The sequence below is a fragment of the Elephantulus edwardii genome, unplaced genomic scaffold (genome assembly GCF_000299155.1).
Source record: "Elephantulus edwardii isolate Elephantulus edwardi_28Jun2011 unplaced genomic scaffold, EleEdw1.0 scaffold00004, whole genome shotgun sequence".
Classification (NCBI taxonomy): Eukaryota; Metazoa; Chordata; class Mammalia; order Macroscelidea; family Macroscelididae; genus Elephantulus; species Elephantulus edwardii.
This window is the reverse complement of record NW_006399754.1, coordinates 4422694-4443627: the sequence shown is the minus strand read 5'-3', so window position 1 is coordinate 4443627 and position 20934 is coordinate 4422694. Positions and strand designations below refer to the sequence as shown.

Here is a 20934-nt window from a genome sequence, read left to right as displayed (position 1 = left end):
TGCGCTGTCCCTCCACCCTCCCAAGCATGATGTCCTTCTCCAAGGACCGGTCTTTCCTTACAATATGTCCAAAGTATGTTAGACAGAGCCTCAGAATCCTTGCCTCCAAGGAGCCGCCCATTTTGACCCTTTCCAGGATGAATCTGTTTGTTTTCCTAGCAGTCCATGGTACCCTCAATACCCTTCTCCAGCACCACAGCTCAAAGGCATCAATTCTCAAAAAAAACCAACTATGTCTTGGAAAAGATGTAACCAGGGTGCTCCTTAGAGGCAAGGATGGTGAATCTTCATCTCACATACTTTGGGCGTGTTATCAGGAGGGACCAGTCCTTGGAAAAAGACATCATTCTTGGAAAGGGGGAGGGAGTTAGGGAGGGAGGGGGAAAGCCTCGACGAGATGGACTAGCACAGTGACTGTGTAACAATGAACTCAAGAAAAGCGAGGTGATGAGGGTGGCACACGACAGCGTTCAGGTCCACTGTGCATGGGGTTGAGTTGGCTGGAGGGCATATAAAAGCAGCATGGACTACGACTCTAGAAGATTTGTTCTGAGACTTAGGAATGGGGAAAGGACTGCAGCCAGGGTGGGGGTGTGGAAGATGATGGAATTCACAAATTGCTCAAAGTAAAATTAGCTCACCTTTGCCAAAATACTGCTCTCCCTTCTTCTCGAGTAGTGGTTCTAAAATCAGTAAAATCCTGCTAATATCATTCCTTCTAATAAAAGCATAAAAGAAAACTCACTATTTCATTGACTATAAAATCACTATTCAGGTTTGGATTTAGTAGTAGGAAAGTGAGACACGGATCATATATATTCAAATATTACCTTCAGGGATGAGTTCTACAGTCTGCAATTATTTCAATTATTGCTGTGGTTTTTTTTTTAATTTAAATATTCAATTACCATGAGTTTACTTGCCCTGTGCCTTTTTTGCTGTGTGGTCCTTCCTTCTGGACTCAAGTGAGCCAAGCCCATGGCTCACAGCCCTTCCTCCTTAGTCTGCACAGTGTGGGGAGTCCTGGGGGGCCGGGGGAGAATGGGGCTGAGGGATGCCCTCTGCATCCCAGGGACTGGGCCTTTATCATGTGTGCTTGAAAAGTGTGAGCAGACAGGAACCCGCAAGGTGTCCCTGCCAGCTCTGGCAGTTTGTGAGGTGTTAGGTAAGCGTTAATGACTCTGCCAGACCTTTGAGAGGAACAGTGTGAGAGCAGGAACTGGGAAAGCAAACAGAGAAGACTCCCAGGGCACAGATTCAGACGGAAGTCCTGGAATCAGGGACAACTTCAGCACTTATGGGTAGAGACCCAAGAAATGCTTTTAAAACTTTAAACTCACTGCCTCCAAGTTGGAATCCGCTCAAAGCTGACCCACCAGTGACTTTTCAGAGGCTGCATATCACACAGGAGAGTGCCCATCTTTCTCTCACAGAGCCACTGATGGACTCGAACTGCCAGCGTTGCTGTCTTTGGGTTCACAGGGCTAGTACTCTAAGCACTACACTAGCAGAGCTCCCGGAGGGAAACATTTCAGGTCCTGAAAGTATCCTCTTGGGCTCCCAGCATCTCTGAAGAGCAATTTCCCAAGTATGATTACAATTTTCATTTGACTGGAAATATTCAACAATACGTGACGGGAATTTCATTAGCTGTATACAGCACTGCTCATTTCCCCCGCCCAGCCATGATTTTTGTTTTTCTTTCACTCTGTTTATAATCCCCTTTCTATTGAAATCTTTTGAGAAGGCAGCGGTCCGTAGGAGCTTGATGGCATTCTAACTGGTGTTCTAGGAAAACAAGCTGAAGTTCTGAGGGTGTTAGTTCAATTCATCTCCCTCAAGATGTAAGATTGTGTGAGACCTTCTGAGGGCTAATGGTGCTTTTAGGTTTTAGAAAGCAGAAATGAACAGCTTGTTTGTCTTTTCAATCTAAAAAAGGCAAATTAGACACCTGAAACTTGGGGGGAAAATTCATCCAAACCAAACTGTCTGTTACAGAACCGCCCCTTAGCCACACCGCCACAGTGGGACAGCGGGCAGAGGGCATGTGAGTGGAGGTGTCATCCTGTGTCCCCTGAGGCTGCGGAACAGGCACTGTCATGGATTGCAATGTGTGCCCTAAAATATATGCACACTGACATCATGTGAACACTGTGAAGATCCTCCGTGAGCTGATAAATCAAAAAGCTGCAGGAGGAGTAAAGGTGCAGCATGCCCTAACCCCATCACAACCTGACCTTCCTCCTGTAAGAGGAGTTCTATGGAAGGGGTGTGCTGTAATACTGTCTGTCTCACTGGAGATAAAAGGGGAGAAGGAAGCGGGGACTAAAGTACCACCAGGCAAGGATTGCCAGGAGTGGAGCGTGGCTTTAGGACCCAGGCCCCTTTGAGAGAAAGCTCTGGATTCTGGGGACAGCTAAGGCACCTGGAGGTCTTTAGAGAAATACAGGTGAGGCTGACAGAAGCTGAAGGAAACATGGGCTTTCCTCCACCATCAACACAGAGAGCGGGCCATCTCATAGGGCTGGTACCCTGAATTAGGACTTCAGGCCACCTAGTCAGGCTCTCTGGTGGCCTAGTGGTAGGAAGCCGTGCAGCAATCTCGAAGGCATGTGGTCCAAGGCCACAAGCTGCTCCTCAGGAAAAGGACTGGCAATCTCTTTCTGTGCAATTAACTGCCTCTGAAAATCCGCTGGAGGGTCAGCTACAGGTCTGTTCTAACTCTATGTAAACAACAACAAACAGCCTCCTACACAGGTACTCTGGTGGCCTAGAGGTAAGAAGCTGTGCAGCAATCCCAAAGGAATGAGGTTCGAATCCACCATTATGCTCCATGGGAGAAGGATGGACAATCACTTCTTGTGAGATTTCCTGCCTCTGAAAACCTGCCGGAGGGTCCAGTTTTGGGTCGGTTCTGACTTGATGGCACACAACAACAATAACAACAACAGTCTCCTAACAGTAAGAGTTATTGGTTTGCTTTGCTTGTTAAGGCATCCACTTGTGGTGTCTCTGTCACAGCAGCCTAGATAACTAACACCAGGCAGGGCAGTCTACACGCCCTCCCCTGCCTGTATCTGTCCACGTCCTGGTGGGGAGAGGAGAGGCTGCCCCTCACCACACGGCCTCTTCAGGAAACCCCTCACAGACAGGAGGCACAGAGCCTCCCAAGAGTCGTCACTGCAGGCTGAACACTACAGACCGTCACAGAGGTGCCTGAGCCAGAGGGAACCAAACTGAAGGGGAGATTTGATTCTCCCCTCCTTTCCCTGCTTCCCTCTCTGTCTCTTCTAGAACAGTCTGTAAGATGGTCACAATCTTTCCACCAGGGGCTTCAGAAGGGGTCCAGTCACCTCCACCTTCACAGCAGGAAATAGGCCTTCAGAGGGAAAGGGCCAAATTCACAGCATGGACTAGAACCTGACACCTGTCCTGCTCTCCTGGCCCTTCTCCCTAGGTGATGGCCCAGCTTTACGACTCAGGGCCAGGGGGAGCGCTGGGGAAACAGCTCCTCTGCATCGACAACACCCTGAAAATACGTTCTCAGGAGGAAGCCCCCCTGACAAATTCTTAGTAAGTGCTGCTGGACTGGCAGGGAACTGTCAGCATGGCTGCTAGCTCACCCCAGGAAGAATTTATACCCCAGAGAACGCAGACTGGAATGGGGAAAGGACGGCCATGTGAACGGTGAGTAACAGCTATGCGGTGACACAGAAAAGACCATTCTTTCATTGTGAACACTTAGAATCAATGTCCAAATCTCGGCCAGGAACCAGGAATTCCTCAGAAGTGGCCATTCGTCTGAGAGAAGCCAGAACAACTATGAGAAACAGGCCTGACAAATAGGGCCTATGATGGGAGCAGCTGGGGACAGAGGGACCAGCCTCGAGAGGATGCAGGGAGAATGGCTCTGTGTCCATTCAGGATAAACAGCACATTTTCTAATCTCTCTACCTGCTCCTCCAAGAGTGCCTAGTCTGTAGGAAGAGTTAGTTTAAAAACCTCTTCAGAATGTAAAATACAGTGTCTAAATGATGGCATAAAACATAATGTACATGAAGGAAACACAATGTATATGAATGACTGTAAGCAAACAAACTTTTAAAAATTTTTTTAAAAATCAGAAAATACTTTTTTTTATTGCAACTCAATCAAGCTTGTTTTAAAGGGCAGATTTAAGACACTAGACTGTTTAGTTTGGGGTTTTGTCTTCACACAGAAAAGGTGTCACTGACTTACCCACATCAGGACTCTACCCTGGGGGTGTGTGTGTGTGGAGGGAGTTTATGCTTCCAGCTGGGAGGAGAAGCACACAGACAACACCCAGAGCAGCCAGCCAGGGGGCCACACTGCCCTTCTTCCTTCTGAATACACTCTGGTGGTACTGACAGTGGCCAAGATACCAGTAATACATTTCATTTCCCTGACTCCCTTGCAAACAGGGGGAAAAGTGACCAAGATCTAGACCAGATGGATAAGAAAAACTACTGGACCGAGCTAAGAAAAACTACTGGACCGAGCTTCTGGGAAATCTCCTTAGAAGGGGGGCTCATTCAGGCGGCAGATGCCATTCTCACTTCCCTTTCTTTGCTTTCTTTCCAGAACAAGGATGTGATGGCTGTAGTGCAGGCAGCCACGTTGTAACTCAGAGGCACTTCTGAGGATGGAGGCCAAAATCAGAGAACAGTTAGTTGACCCAAAAGATTAGAGGAGACTCCACACTAGGCCTGTGCAGCCTTCTCTGGACTTTATTTTTTTATGTTAAGAGAAATCAAAGCCCTGTTGTATAAGTCATTATTGTTCCCTATTGTTGGTAGTCACGCACGTTTCCAGTTGAAACAGGATATACACACATTCAAGGAGAGGCCCCTTCACCAAGGTGTGAGCCATTCATTCTACCACCCGCCCCAGAAGCGGACGGAAGAGCAATAACTGAGTATTGATCCCAGATGCACTCGGAGAAATTCCAACTCAGAAACTACAATTAAAGTGAGGGCGATGAGAACATCCCACACCAAATTACCGCTTCCGCCTCCTGGAGAGGTGCTTTGTGCGGCCCAGAGGACTGATTTCAGAGCTTCCAACTGAGGAGAATCCTCAGGTAAGTATTTTATGAAAATCATCCTTGAAAAGAGGCAGCCCCTGGGCCAACCTGAGGGAAATGAGGACAGCAGTGGAAGGAGGGAGTTCCAGAGCTTTCCTCAGCTTTAGGAATGAGAAACCTCGGGGAAGGAGTGCAAGCCACTCGAGCATGATTCTCATTATTACTAATGATCCTTAATAACGAAGAGGCCACGTTCGGTCTCCAGTCGGCTGAGATGATCAGAAGTGGCTCGCTGCAGTTATAGTAATAACTAAACATAATTCGACACTAAATTACAATTCCAGGCCTACGGCTTTCAGCACAATCCCTTAATGTAAGAGAGAACTAATCCTGAACATCAATAAACAGAATAATCTAATTAAGTATCTCTCCATTTGGGAACTACTCAGAATTGAGAATTTAGCAGGCTAGTGAGGCAGGGCAGAACAATTCAGCATTTATTGGTTTTAAAAAGCCAGGGCTTTTCTCATAACATTTTTGGTTTTTTTAAAAAAAATTTCAAACAAATATCTAATCAATCTGAATGAATCTGCTCTTTCACATGGTGTAAATTCTTAAGGGCTGCAAATGCTTCTCAGATGTGCAACATGATTTCTTCCAAACAGATTTACTTGGAACTTAATATTTAATTAAGTATCTTTTGTGTTCAGTAACATTGAAACATACTCTTAATAATTATTTCCTTATATAATAAGATCACACATAACTAAGGAATTATAGACAAGGAAGACTACTAAAAAGTCTGTATTTTTTTTTCTAGTTCCATTTCATGAAGAAATGATAGCTGAATTCCCTAATTTATAACCTCATTGCTATTGCTATTAACATACTTTGCAGGATCCTGTCTCGGGTTGAAGGGTTCTCTGCTCTGGGAAACACAAAGGAGGAAACTTGCAGTTGAGTCTACAGCACGAACATGCTCTGAACAGCCTGTTGGTAGGGAGCCTGCCTGGAATAACCTGTTGTCATGGAATCAAGGATGACTTCTGGTGACCCCACATGCTCCACAGGGCTGTTCATGGCTGAGGTGTCTCTGGAGGCACCACGCAGGGACTCCCAAGTACTGACTGCTGTTGGAAACTGCTGCACTGCTCACCACCCTGGACTCATGGAAATCCCACACACAACAGGACTGAACTGTGCTGACTGACAGCGTTTTCCCTGGCTTATTTTTTGGGTTTCACCAGGCCGTTCTTCCTCCTCTTGGTCTGGAAAAAATCTGTTCACTCTTGTAACAACACACAAGCCTCCACTGATAAACTAATGGGGGCTGTGGGCCCACTGATAGACTAATGGGGGCTGTGTGTGAGGTGCTTTACCTGGGAATGGAACCCACCTCTCTGGGTGGAAGGTGAGAACTCTACCACAGGCCTTGAGGGTCCCACAGGCAACAGGTATCTGAGAAATGTGTGACAAGGATGAATGATTTCAGATTCCTTGAGGAAGGAAGTTGTTCTCATAAAGTCTGAGCTAGTCTCTTCAGGCTGAATGTCTGGATGGAGGCAGTGGTGAAGATGAGATGGAAATGAAGGCACAATCCACCCTGGACGCAATGCTTCCACGTGCAGCATGACGATAACTTCCCCTATTCTTCTGTCAGGACCCGGGTGATGGTTCTCACTCACTGTTAAGGTATGTATTGGGTATAAGGATGACAGAAGAATTGCTGCCTTTGAATTGTGGTGTTGGAGAAGAGCACTGAACACCCCATGGACGGCCAAGAGAACAAACAGAAATGTCTTGGAGAAGGTGCAGCCAGAGTGCTCTTTGGAGGATTGCTTTGCCTCACAAACTTTGGACATGCTGCTAATAGGGGCTATTCCTTGGGGAAGGACATGATGCTGGGAAGAGTGAAGGGCCAGTGAAGGAGAGGAAGACCCTCAACCCCAGATGGATTGACATGGTGATTGCCACAATGGGCTCTTGTGTGTCAGGAAGTGTGAGGATGGCACAGGATAGGACAATGTTCAGAACGTTATTCACAGGGTTGCTATGAGTTGTACTCAACGACACCTAAGAACAACAGCATCGGATAAATGGCACTGGAGGTACAGACCCCTCGGGAACCCCAAGGGCAATTATCTTGAACAAGGAAATCTAAGTGGTACTTACTGCTGGCGGAGGACATATGGCTGTAGTCAGACCTGAAACACAAAACCTCAGTGTTAGTAAGATTTTTACACGGTTTTTCATTCAAGCTAGACTTTTAAACAATCAGTTGTATTTAAATGGTAAATACATAACCAACATTACTGCAGTGCTGAGGTCCATTTCAGACAAAGGTAAATTACATCTGAATTCACAAGCAAAACTAGTTGGATTTCTCTACAGCAACAAAGAAAACATGGGGAAAAAGTTACACAAAAAGTTAGCATATGACCCAGCAGTCCTATTACAAACTACATTTGCTGAAGAATTAAAAATTATTTGTACAAGAAAGTTCATAACAGCCAAAGGTAGAAACTATCACATTCTCATGAACAGACAAATGGATAAAATGTGCTGTATCTATGTGATGGAATATTATTTAATCATAAACAAGGGTGAGGTATGGACACATGATCCAATGTGGATGAACTTAGAAAACATGCTGAGGGAGAGGCACAGATGTTCACATATTGTAGGCTGATTGCTTGTATATGGAGAACTCAGATCAAAAGCAGGCTACTGACTTCCAGGGGTCGGGGAGCAGGGAATACACTGTGACTACTTAAAGCTTCCTGCATCCAGCAACCCACAAGTTACACCAGTATAGAAGACTGACAGACAAATGCTGTACTAATAAAGCAAATGATAAACATGCAAGCATATATAACTTAGTTATAAAGTAATTATTACTGTTCTTGTATACGGTCTAGTTGGAACCAACTCAAAGCCGACTCTTCCGTGGGCTTTCAGAGGTTGTAAATCACACAGGAGGAGAATGCCCATCTTTCTCCTCTGGCACAGTTGGTGGATTGGAACCATACACCTTTGCATTGGCAGCACAATTCCTCAGCACTAAGCCACCATAGCTCAACAGGCAAATAAATCCCCAACATAACAAACCAACAGATACGTGTTGTATCTCTAACAGCAAAATGTAAAGACAATAATACATAAAATACCACGGTGCAGGGCACCCTTTTCTGACCCGGGCTTAGGCCCACAACGGTGTAGCAGGATGGGTCCTGCATGGGGGTGTTTGGGACAGTGGCAAGGGTCTCCTTTAGAGTTCTGATGGCGTAGTGTGTTATATGCAGGACTAACTGAAAACTAGTGGTTCAAATCCACCAGATGCTCTTCAGGAGAAAAATGGGCCTTAGAAACCTGAGGTGTTGGAGAACTCACTCTATCGAGGTTATTGGCTAAGTGCCATTGAGTCACCTATGACTCACGGTGACCTTATGACAATGGGTCTGAGAACCCTGCCTGATCCTGTGCCATTCTCATCATCTTTGACATACATGAGCCCACCACTAGAGTCACCGTGTCAGTCCGTTTCGTTGAACGTCTTCCCCTCCTTCACTGACCCTCCATCCTTTCCAAGCATGATGTGCTTCTCCAAGGACTGGCCCTTCTTAACAATATGCCCAGAGTATGTCAGACGAAGTTGCACTATCTTTATCTCCAGGGAGCACTCTGACAGCACCCTTTTCAAGACCTAATTGTTTGTTCCTCTAGCAGTCCATAGGACATTCAGCATTCTTCTCCAACACCACATCTCAAAGGCATTGATTGTTTTTCTACCATCTTTATTCATTGTTCAGCTTTTAGCTGCATAGCAAGTAACTGAAAACACCATAGTTTGGATCAGGTGCACTTTAGTCTTCAAGGTGACATTATTGCTCACTAGCACTTCTACGATGATAAATTTGTTGGGTTTTTTCCAGTGGGGGGAGGGGGATAATAAAAACATTTTGCACCTGGATAAAGGTGACAGCTGAGAGTAAGTATTTAAGTTTAGTATATATGAATGTTACCTCAATTAAACAAGTAAGTTTTGAAGAGTAAAACTTGAAAGGTAACTTTAGAAAACAGGGCCTCTTTCTTCGAATGGGTTCTATGAGTCCAGCAGATGGGATTCTGGAGGACCCTAACCACTCTTTAAAGGGAGTCCTAAGAGGTTGAAACTTCCAGCTGCCACCAAGTTGACCCCACGTTTGTCAGAGTAGAACTGTGCTCCTGTGGGGCTTTCAAGGGCTGATTATTTGGAAGCTGATCACCAGGCCTTTCTTCTGAGGCACCTCCAGGAGGAGGACTTGAACCTCCAACCTTTTGGTTGGCAGCTGGGCCCACTCCCAAGTGTTAAATCACTGCAAATGGTCACTCCTCAACCAATGCTACAGCACATCCTGGAGAACGTATCTGTGCGGATGGAAGCAGTGAGAGGATGAGGGAACCTCTGCCAGGAGGGCTTTCACATTCAAGGAAACAAAAGGGTACACACTGATTTGAGAAATGTCAGTTCCGGCCGCCGGATAATAGGGTAGCAGGATGTGAGCTGTGATGTGGAAAAGGAAGATCCAGAGGCCAGGGCGAAGTGCCTGAAGGTGGCAAATGGCTAAGCGCTTAGCCTCTAGCAAAAGGATGTTGGTTTTAACCTAACAAGAGGCACAACGGAGCACCGGCCTGACAACCTGCTTTTGAAAGATCACAGTTTTGAAGGCCCCCAAGGAGAGACTCAGCCTCACACAATGGGTTCTCCATGAGTCAGAACCACCTCTGCAGCAATGCTCACCATCACCAACAGGTGAAGAAGTCACTGCTCTCTGGTGGCCCAGTGGCAACGAGTGCCAGCAACCCAAAGGCTCACTGTTCGAATCCACCAGCTGCTCTGTGGGAAAGAAAGATGGACCATCTCCTGCCATGTGATTTACTGCCTCTGAAAATCTGCTGGAGGGTCAGCTATGAGTCGGTTCCAGCTTGACAGTACACAGTAACCACAACGTCAAGAGCACAAGGGTTTATCCTGCCAAGGTGGGAGGGAGGGACGACAGCTACGTGTTGAAGAGGTTCATTACAATTCATTTTACAGATACACTTCGCTTTGATCTGGCCTCCTATTGCCTTTCTCAAATCATCATCCAATTTCCCTTCCACTATCCTTCATACACAAAAGAGTTTGAAGAATCGGAGAAATTCTAACGAGTTTAAGGACCTGCATCTCTCACACAAGATGATGTGCTGGTTTATGGGATGAAAGGAAAGCCGCACGTGGTCTTCCCATCTCAGATGAGTTACTGTGGGACTCACAGAATCACTGAATTTTAAAGGTGGCGAGAATGTGAGAGGACACGTGTGGATTCCTTCATCGCAAAACACACCCAAGCCTATCAAATTGCTTTGTTCATTTTATTGATGAGGAATTAATGCGGGACTAGGGGGCTCTGAGGGTGCAGTCTGCAGGGCGTGGTGCTGCTAACCTAACTGCTGTGCTTTTCTGGCTGCTCGAATCCACCCGCAGCTCCTCGGGGAGAAGGATGGGCCGTCTCCTCCTGTGCAATTTACAGCCTCTGAAAACCCACTGGAGGGTCAGCTCTGAGTCAACTCCAACTCAACCGCAGTGTGCTGAGACGTAACAAAAGCACCAGCTGAGGAAGGGCAGGGACTTGGCCTTGCGTGTAGTGGGTTGGGCGAAGAAGCAGGTAGAAGGATTAGAGAGGGTCGGGGAGATAAGAGCAGTGAGCAAGGTCAAAGGGCAATGACCTTCTGAAAGCCTCGATCTGCATTAAATGCTTTCTGGAACATGCCAGGATATAAAGTTCTGGACAATTCTTAGAAATGTAACTCCATAAATGCAGCAGTGAATACCCAATAAAGGTCTATTACGGTAAATAAATGCAGCGGCCAAATACTCCCATTACAATACGATCCTAAGAAATTCCAAGACTACTCCAATGAAACATATAAGAATGCATGAGATGACTATTTTATTATTAAAAAATTGCCAGCATTTTCTGCTCAGCGTTTCCAAATATACTTGGAGCAGATGGAATTCACATATGCATACATTTGAAAGATCCGCATACAGATGGATATGTCTATAGAAAAAAAAATTTACATTTGAAAACTATTTTAGAATCTTCAAGTGCAATGGTTGTTTCCCAGAACAGGACGAGTACCTCAGAGACCTTTCACAGGTCCAGCCCACCTCCAGGCAGGAGCAGTTCTCCTCTGTCCAGTCAGCCCCCTGCCCATGCCCTGGCCAGTGCCTGCGTCCTCTTGTGATCTCCTCCTTATACATCCATCTCTGCCCAACAAAAATCTGGCCCTGCCATCCTCTGTTCCCACTGCCTTCTGGATGAAGGCAGGCTCTCTGGGGTAAAACATGAGAGATGGTTCCCTGCCCAGCCCCACATCACCCACCTTCCACGCGGTACTCCGTGAGCAGAGCCAGCAAGCAGTGAAAGGAAAGTCCCCTGAAATCTCACCACTGCTTTCCAGGCTTCGTTCATCCCCCAAAATCCAAACTCGGTGATGTCAAGTCACTTCCAACTCTGGTGACCCCACGTGTTCACGTCATCTGTACACAGTTGCCATAACAACACAGATAAAACCTGTGTGACTTAGCATTTTAACATGCTGTACACACTCCCTCCAGCTGAAATTTTAAAAGATGTGATGCACTATCATTTATTCACTCCTCTGATTGACTATATGCTTATTCTCAGTTGTTCACTTTGATAAGGAAAAAATTAGGAGGAATATTTTGTACTGACTTTCTTTTCCTTAGACAAATTGTCAGGATCAGGATTATATACTGAGTCCAAGAATGAACACAGCTTGTAAAATACATATATATTCTAGGTAGCTTTTAAGATATATATTCCAAATAATGCCCAACCACCTGGTCAACGCAGCTCTGGTGGCTTAGTGGTGAGGGACTGTGCTGTCAACCCCAAGGTACATAGTTCAAATTCCCTAGCTGCTCCACAGTTGGAAGGTGGGCAGTCTCCTCCATATGACCAACTGACTGAAACCTCACTGGAAGGTGAGCTATGGGTCAGTTCCAACTCGAAGGTACAACAACCACCTTCTCAAAGGAGAAACAACTATAACGCTGAAAACAATTCTGTGCGTAAACAATTTCAAAACACCTCAAGGGTAGCTCTGGTGGCCTAATCCACAGAAAACAACACTGCCAACTCAAAGGCCATTCCTCAATGGAGATTTGAACCCACCAGTGGCTCTGCAGGAGAAAAATGGGGAGTCTCCTCCAGTATAATTTACAGTTCTGGCAACCCCAGGAGTTCGGTCAGCTATGAGTTGGTTCTGACTTGATGACAATATGCTTTAATAGCCTTAGAGAACAATCAGGAACCTGTGTGTGTTCTCAGGAGAAGTGGCCCTTGACCTTGTTTACAGGAGGAAGAAGGGGAGCAGAGGAGCTGCCTTACATGCCTATACTGGTCTCCATATTAGAAGAATTACCCAAGCAGCTTTCCATGACAAATTCATCCTTTAGGAGACATGAACCTGACAAAAGTGACTCCATGAACAACTTCAAGAGAAAAAGAAAAATCGATGGACCCTTGACAAAGGTGAGCAGAGCAAGACAAGGATTATCTAACTTCACATACTTGACATATATACTAAATATAAATCCACATACTACACTTTGCATATGAAGATGCAATTAGATGTGCTTGGTGTATGTATAATGAATACCTTCCTAGTTTCTCTTTGCCAGGAAAATCACCATAAAAATGGATCTTCTCATCTTAGTGAAACTGACCCTGACATCCCCAAAAAAAACCTCAGTTCAGTCAGTGCAGCAAGATCTAATTCATTAACTCTCAGTTCACTGACCGGGATGGCACTGTAATCTAATGTTAACTAGGTCCACCTCATATATCAAGTAAAAAAGCCATCTGTCGTTCACTGACTGTGACTATAATGGCCCACATGTGTCAGACCAGAATTGTGCCCATTAGGGTTTGCAATAGCTGATCTTTCAGAAGTAGGTTAGCCAGGCCTTTCTTCCAAGGTACCTCTGGAAGGATTTGAACTTCCAAACTTTTGGTTCATAGTAAGCTGATGCCATGTCCTAGGGACTCTAATATTAAAGAGAAAGCTACTTAATCATTTCCCCTTTCCCTTTCCTTTTAACCTGTTCCATTTAAAAATCTATTTAGCCCATTCTTTCCCATCCACCTGTTTTAGAAACTCTAGCTCTGTCAACTGTTGGTCTTCTCTGAAGTCACAGGGAAGTCAGATGGCAGTTACTCAAAGATGACTTCACCCTTTCAGAAGGTGAAATGACAGGGAAGGTGAAGTTCATGAACACCAGATCAAACAAGTGGATGGCGAGACTACCTGGTATGGCGGAGCATTTGAAACAGGAGCTTAGTTCATCACAGATGAAGTACCCAGGATCCAGCACTTGACTGACTTACTCTCCTCCTTTACTGGGACTTACAATAACTCCTTCTGTCTTCCTACCCTCAAATCCTGTGTAAGACAGTTTACCACCAGTGGCCCATTTCAGCCAGTTTTTCTTATAAAAAGCACACAGAAGCACAATGCTGGCTTTCAAGTGGATCTGGAAAATGAGTGATGCAGAATGACATCAAATGCCACTGAAGATTAGTTTGCCTTTAGTCTGGTCTGTATTGGATGGGTCAGCTAGAAATTTAAGGCAAAGAAAGTGAGCGGAGAAAAAGGTCATTACAGACCAGTGGCTCCCGTAGGGGCAAAGTCCCTATGGAGAAGCACCTGGAGACCCAGGCACCAGTGCAGCCAAGCAGCCTCACGGCTCGTGTCTGCGGTGCAAAACAAAAATGCTAATACTGAGTCAGGTCCCACTGCCTCCCAGAGGGTGACACTTCTCGGAAGATGTGAAAGAATTAGAGCACCTGCTCTGAGTATGAAAACAACACAAATCAGTTCCCAGCCAGTCCCTTCCTATTCATGGTGACCTCACACATGTCAGAGTAGCACTCAACTCCAACAAGGGTTTCTCTGGTGATGCCTTTTATAGTAGATGGTCAAATCTTTTCTTTCAAGGCATCTCCAAATGAGTGTGATTAGCCAGTAGTCTAGCACGTAAGTTTACTTACGCACCGTCCTACCCCACTGGCATCAGGTTGAGTTTGACTCATAGGGACTCTCTATCTAAGGGACTATCTAGTTTCCAAGGCTGTATCTGTTTAGGGGAAGAGACTGCTCATCTTTTTCTAGCAGGGCCACTGGAGGATTTGAACCCCCAAACTTTGAGCTAGCAATACTGTTTCAGGATCTTTATGTCCTCATAGCAATTCGATACAGTAGGCACTATTATCATCATCCCCATTTTACAGAGGGAGAAATTGCAGAGAGAAGTTAAGTAACTGACTTAAGTTTCCATGGTTACTCCAGTAAGTGGAAGGGCCAGGATTTAAACTTCGCAAACCCAGCTCTTCCAAAGTGATCAGTACCATTGACCCATTGGTAGAGTGACTCACCAAGGTTTTCAGGAACCGTCTCTTTGATCCTGCTGTTGAAAACTGCTGATGGGCTCAAGTAATACCCTAAAAATCCCTTGGCCCTATGTTTTGGCCATACCATGGAGTTATAATTTCTCCCATCTTTCCACGTCCTGATATCTCAAATTCCACCGTTTCTACCTGACCTAAGTACGTGACACTGCACAGGAGAATAAACAGGAGAACAGAGCAGACTAGTCACTAATCTCAACTGACTCTCACTCACCATCGCCCAAAACAGCTCCGTTAAGTCTCTACTCTCTTCACACTGCATGCTCCCTTCTCTTCCTCTGCCTGTAGGAGGGGGCGGACCCTCCTCCACAGCCCAGAGTCGCTGACTTCCACCTTTCTCAGAGAGCTGATGTGACCTTTCCTTCTCATACCTGTAGCCTTGCCTCTGTCACAGAATCTTTCCTATCAGCGTATGGTGCCCAATCAGCACCTATTTTTAAAAATCATTCCCTCACCCTGGCTTCCCCTCTAGCCTTTCTTTCCCCTCCTTCAATAGACAAAGGTCTCTAGCTATTTTCTTTCCTCGCTTTCTACTTCCTCAGGAGCCACCACTCCACCTCCAAATGTTTCTCCATCTTCCCTTCATTATCTCTGAGAAGTCAAAAGATGCATCATGTGCCTCCTTCTAATTAATTCTCTAATTCTCCTCCTTCCTTTTCTAAGAACTCCCTTTACTTGGCTTCTATGACGCCATGTTCTTGTATGTCTAATCTTTCTCAGGATCTTTGCTCAGCTCAGCCTTGCAACGTTGGTGCATCTTGGGGGTTTTCTCCAACATTGCAATGTTGGTGCGTCTCAAGGTTGATCTTAAAGAGCACCAACTTCACAGACTGCTGAAGAATGAGCTGATGAGACATGCAAAGCTGTTAGAACAGGACCTGGCACACAGCAAGTGCTAGGGCACTGCTGTCTTTCGTGTTGCCTGCTCTTCAGACCTTCACGGCCATTCTGAGATTGTTGTTTGTTGTTATGTGCCACTGAGTTGGAACTGGCTCATAGCTGACCCTCCAGTGGGTTTTCAGAGGCTTTAATCATATGGGAGGACACTGCCCATCTTTCTCTCATGGAGCAGATGGTGGATTAGAACCGCCTACTGTAGGATTGGGAGTCCAAGTCTTTACCTCTAGGTCATCAGAGATAGTTGTCAAATACAAAGCTGTCATACAGACCCTTTCTCAGCAGACTCATCTCTACTTGCAAGTCTCTAAATACTTCAAAGGCAAGATATTGAAAATGACATTCACCATGTCAAGCTGGTCTCAACACCCTACCTCCAGTCTCCTCTATCCAGAACACTATGCACCATATTGTTCCTGTTGACCGAGAGTCAATTTTGACACCCACCCTCTGTTGTTCATGTCGTTGTTAAGTACCGTCGAGTCATAGACTCATAGCAACCCTATGACCAAGAAGTATAACTGAACACTTGTATAACTTTCATTGTTTCTCCAAGTTCATAGAGTTTCGGGAGGCAAGCCATTTCAGAAGTGGATGCCACTCCTGCTTCCAAGCTTGTTTTAATCGGGGAGTGCCACCAAACACTGTCTACCATGGGTAACCATTATCGCATTTGACACATCATTGTCACAGTGTTCAGCATCACAGCAACCACGAGTTACCTCTGTACAGCAAATGGACAGACCATTTCTAAGTGCTATACCACTTAGAAGAATGTTTGACCAAAAACAATTTAAACCAAGCCCGAGGGCCACAAATTAAAATCACCCACCTTTGGCTTGGTAGCATCACTTTCTATCCACCAGGCCCACAGAGTTCTCTCTATGTTGGTGGTGGTGTTGTTAAGTACTGTCGAGTCATAGACTGCCCAAAATGCTTGTCCATCTCCTCAGTGTCTCCCAGAGCCACTTGCCTCACACCTTCCTGCTGATACTGTCCCTCGAATGATCATCTCTGGCTTCAATTACTGTAAATACAACCTCATGGATTCCCTACCTGCATCCCATCTTTCTCCTCACATGACAATCCAGCACATACAATACAGTACATACAGTACTGGGGAACACCCCCCTGCTCCTGGAATAGTCCAACAATCTTTCCCAGGTCAGACCACGGGCTCAAAACAGAGATGAGCAGAGAAACCACAGGGTTTCCAAGTCTCTAAGTTGTTACAGAAACAGACTGTCACACTTTTCTCTCAACTGGAAGGTTTGAACCATGGATCTTGGCGTTAGCAGTCAAGAACTTCACATATAAATCCTTCTAATTTTAAACCAACTGTGGCCAAATTTTTTTCTCTCACACAGGTATTTTTGGGAATGACACTTTTGTGGGAGGGGGGGGTCAATGCTCCCAATTATCTCCACTTTCACGCAGATAAACAGCACTGGGTGTCTGCTATCCTCCAGGGACCTTGCTGGGCACTGTGGACACAGGAGCGGAGTGAGTCTGTCTTCAAGCTCACAGTGCCACATTTATGAGAGCACAAAGACAAGGCAGTGAGATTTGGGAAGTCTGGAGGTAAAGGATCCTTGGTCTTTCAGGATCATCACTGAGCGGTGATAAGAGTGGACACCTTGGCTGCTACCCCAGGCTGGTGATCTGTTTCTGAAAAATCAGTCACTGCAAATTTGACGGAGTACATGACAGACTTGGGCCACCACACACAAGTCAGGGTCCATTCAACGATGATGGGGCTTTGTGTTTTTATCTTTTTACATATTTTGGAGGGAACCAAAGACTTCTTTGAGAAAAAGATAAAACATTAAGTTCCCCTCTACTAGACATTCACGAAGCAGATCACTCTGTCTACAATGTAAAGCACTGGGTAACTAACACCAAATTAAGGATCTCTGCCTCACAGGGTGTGTCACCTGAGCTGAGCCTTGAAAGAAGAGTCCCTTTTCACCAAGTGGACAGACATGCCAGCTGGAGAAGGGCAGATCTGGCCAAGAGGGCAGCTTGACAAAGACAAGGAAATGAGGGGCAAAAAACCCAGAAAAACGAAACTCCTGTCTGACGCAGCTAGGTGCAGAGAGCAAAAAACTGATGCCTGCGAGAGGGGCTGGGCTTAGACTTTACAGGTGCTCCTTACACATGGCAAAACCACCGAAAGCTTCAAAGGGACAGACAGGATCAGATTGGCATTAAAAAAAAATATTCTCAGGATAGGTGGTGTGATAAATGGTATTGATCAGCTGTAATGAAATTAATAGAACAAAATGCATATGAATAATTGAATGAAAACTAATAAAAAACAAATTCATCATGATAGCAAACGTGTGTTGAGTAGTTTCCACATTATACACTGTCTCCACAGGTAGTTATATGAGGCTGGAAGGGTGGGGAGAGGGATCTAGAAAAACAGGAATCTATGCACAGCACATTTGATAACGAAATTTGTGCATCAGCGGAGGGGACTTGCTGATGAACTAGGGGTCTCTGGCCCAGAGTCCATTTGGGCGTGCCGGAATTGTAAAATACTGAAATGTTTGGCCATGTCTGTAGGCTGAGGGCTGGTGTGTTGTGAATCTCGGTTCCCGCTGGACCTGAGAACGGCCTCTCATGTCTTGAGGAGGGACACGTATGGAATGCTCTGGGCTCTGATGGCTTTCTTTCCTCCCCAAGTGTGTGTCAGCAGAGGGGACTTGCCAGGCAAATTGGGGATATCTGGCCCAGAGTCTGCCAGCATTTGTGGAATTGTAAAATACTGAAATGTTTGGCCACGTCTTCAGGCTAAGGGCTAGTGTGTGGTGGACAGTGTTTGGTGGAGCTCCTAGATTAAAACAAGCTTGGAAGCAGGAGTGGCATCCACTTCCAAAATAGCTTGTCTCCGGAAACCCTATGAACCTGGAGAAAGGATGAAAGGTATACAAGTGTTCAGGTCTTTCGTTCATAGGGTCACTATGAGTTGCCTACAAGTAAAGGGCACTTAACAAGAACCTAACAACATACCTACACAGAGAGCTCTGGTGGCTTAATGGTAAGGAGCTGCCTTGTAATCCCATACATAGTTCAAATCCACCAGCTGCTTCTTGGGAGATAGATGGACCATCTCCTCCTATGCAATTAATTGCCTCTGAAACGCCATTGAAGGGTCAGCTATGGGTTGGTCCCAACTCAACAGTAAACAACAACAACATGCATACATAGCAAATATGGAATTAAGTCATTTATTGAAACTTTCCTTTAAAAACATGCCATTTCACCTTTATCTTTAAGGAGCTCTGGTGATGTAGTGCACAGTGTGCTACACTGCTGACCAAAAGGTCAGCGGTTCAAATTCACCAGCTGTTCCAAGAGAAGCTGGGCATTTAGTCTTAGAACCCGATGGAGGGTTGCTCTTGGTCAGAACCTACCCATTGGTAGTGGGTATATCTTTATCCTTAGTTTAAGGATGCTACTGAGGCAGTGCTACTAGATGTGTGCAAAGTTTTTGAGTGGTTACTACCCTAAAGGTTGGTGGTTTGAATCCACCAAGTAGCTCTGCAGAAGAAAGGCCTGGTGGTCTGCTCTATGAAGATTGCAGCCCAGGAAACGCTACGGAGTGCTGAGGGTCAATGGAATAGCAGCTGGGAATAGCAAGAACAATTGTTGATTGCCATCGAGTTGAGCACGACTCATAGCAACCCTATGAACAAAAGGGCCTGAAGTCTTTTTATAACTAACATCATTTATCAAAGTTCATAGAGTTTTCAGAGGCAATAGAACAATAGAGGTGATAAAAATTCTTTAAACAATTCTGTTCTGTTGAACTGTGCATGCCAGTGACAGACACAGAGACGAGAAGCTCTGGAGAAGGTCATCTCGTGATGACCAATGACCGAGCTCCTCCTGGGCCCCCTGGGAGCTGTCATGCTGACCATCACTATCCCCGAGGTGGTGTCACCCTCGGGCCAGCGCTTCCTCTGCCTCTCCAGTGGGGGAAATGTGTTTTAGGTAAGCGCTGCAAATTGAAAACGAATGGACAAGTCAGCACTTTATTTACCCCTGAGAGAAATGAGCTGATCATTTTGCTTTGTTCTGCTATCCACGGTCCAGCTAGCTAATGGCAGGCACACAAAAATCAGAAAGCTGACGTTTTCAATTAAAGCTGGTGGACATCACACACCGAGAGTGTGGGGGAAAGCAAGTGAGTTCAGGATCGGGTTACTCCTGGGATTGTAACTGGGTTCTACGGTGAACCACAGATGATTGAAGTTTGGGTAACAGGGAAAAGCCGTTGTAGGGTGCCTTATAGCACCTAGTCCCACATCTGGGAGAGGAGAAGGGTGGTAGGCAGGAAGGGGCTCTGCGAAGCTTTCACAGGGTCAAGGTCAGAAGTTCCGGTCCATCTATGATTTGGGCTCTGTTCACACCCTCCCAGGGTTTCCAGGTGCTGAAAATAGTTCTAACCCTTCCCACCTTCCAGAGATGAGGCATTCTGTCTTTGGAGGCCACCCTCTACCCCGCCTCCTCCAGGGTCACTTCAAATAGGAAAAGCCACCCTTTCCTCCCAGGTCAGTACCCACATCCTGAGGGGCGCGCTGACTCTGCACAGGAAAATCCTTTTGCGATAGGGGCTGGGCGGGGGCCTCTTCAGTGACCTGCACCTGGAAGAAAACATCTGGCCTTTTCTCCCTCAGGAAAACCATGCTGTTGGGAAAGGCTTGAGCTAAGTGGGTCCGTAAGCTAAGGGGTCGGGGCGTTTCTCTAATCAGTTTTCTCAGCACCTCGGTCACCCCGCGAGCACCCAGGGCAGTGGTTCCGGCGGGACGCGCGCCCTTCTAGGTGAGAAAGTTGGGCTCAGGGTGGGGGAATCGGGGAGGTGTCCACCAGCCTGGAACAAAGTCAGAAACGGAAGCATGCCTTCACCTAGCGGACTTCTGGGAGACTTTGAAGGGCCGGGGATCCCAGCCTTGCTCCCCTCCTCTCCCCCTTCCACCCCATCCCGGACTCCAGGAGGCTCCGGGCTAAGAGGAGAAAGTCCCTGAAGGTCGTAACAAGTGCAAGAACACGCTGTCTCCAAAGGAGATGACAAAGGGACACCCTAAGTCCTCTCACTGATGGGAAGCAAGGAGAGAAGAGGTGGGGCGCCAGCAGGGCCCCCCGCACCAGGAGGTCTTCCACTTGTCTCCTCTCGAGGCGGGGCCACCACCTAGGACACCCAGGGTCTGGGCACCGACGGCCGACCCAGCCCCTCCGCTGCCCCGGGGTCCCAGCTTGGCCGGGGAGGCCCCTGCACCCCCGTCCCCGACCCTGGCTGCGCCGACTGGGCCCCCAGCTCCGGCGAGGTCCCCTCCGAGCGCCCCCTGCCCGCGGCTCACCCTCCGGTCTCGGCGCCCGAGTCCACGCAGTCATCCTCCTCGCCGCCGCCCGCTTTGGGGTCCATCGCGCGCGGGGGCCGCCTCCGAGGGTGCGCGACTCGCGGCCTCG

At 46.6% G+C, this 20934-nt stretch overlaps 1 protein-coding gene across 1 annotated transcript in view; it reads right to left on the bottom strand.

The window, feature by feature from the left end:
* Nucleotides 1-20900, bottom strand: part of FAM124A (family with sequence similarity 124A) — a 65755-nt gene extending 44855 nt beyond the window's left edge. The window contains exons 1-2 of the mRNA XM_006879604.1: nucleotides 20826-20900; nucleotides 7217-7248 (exon numbers count right to left, since the gene is read on the bottom strand). Coding sequence (XP_006879666.1) covers nucleotides 7217-7248; nucleotides 20826-20890 — 97 coding nt within the window. The 5' untranslated portion in view covers nucleotides 20891-20900. The remainder of the gene's footprint in view (nucleotides 1-7216; nucleotides 7249-20825) is intronic.
* Between the last annotated feature and the right edge of the window lie 34 nt (nucleotides 20901-20934).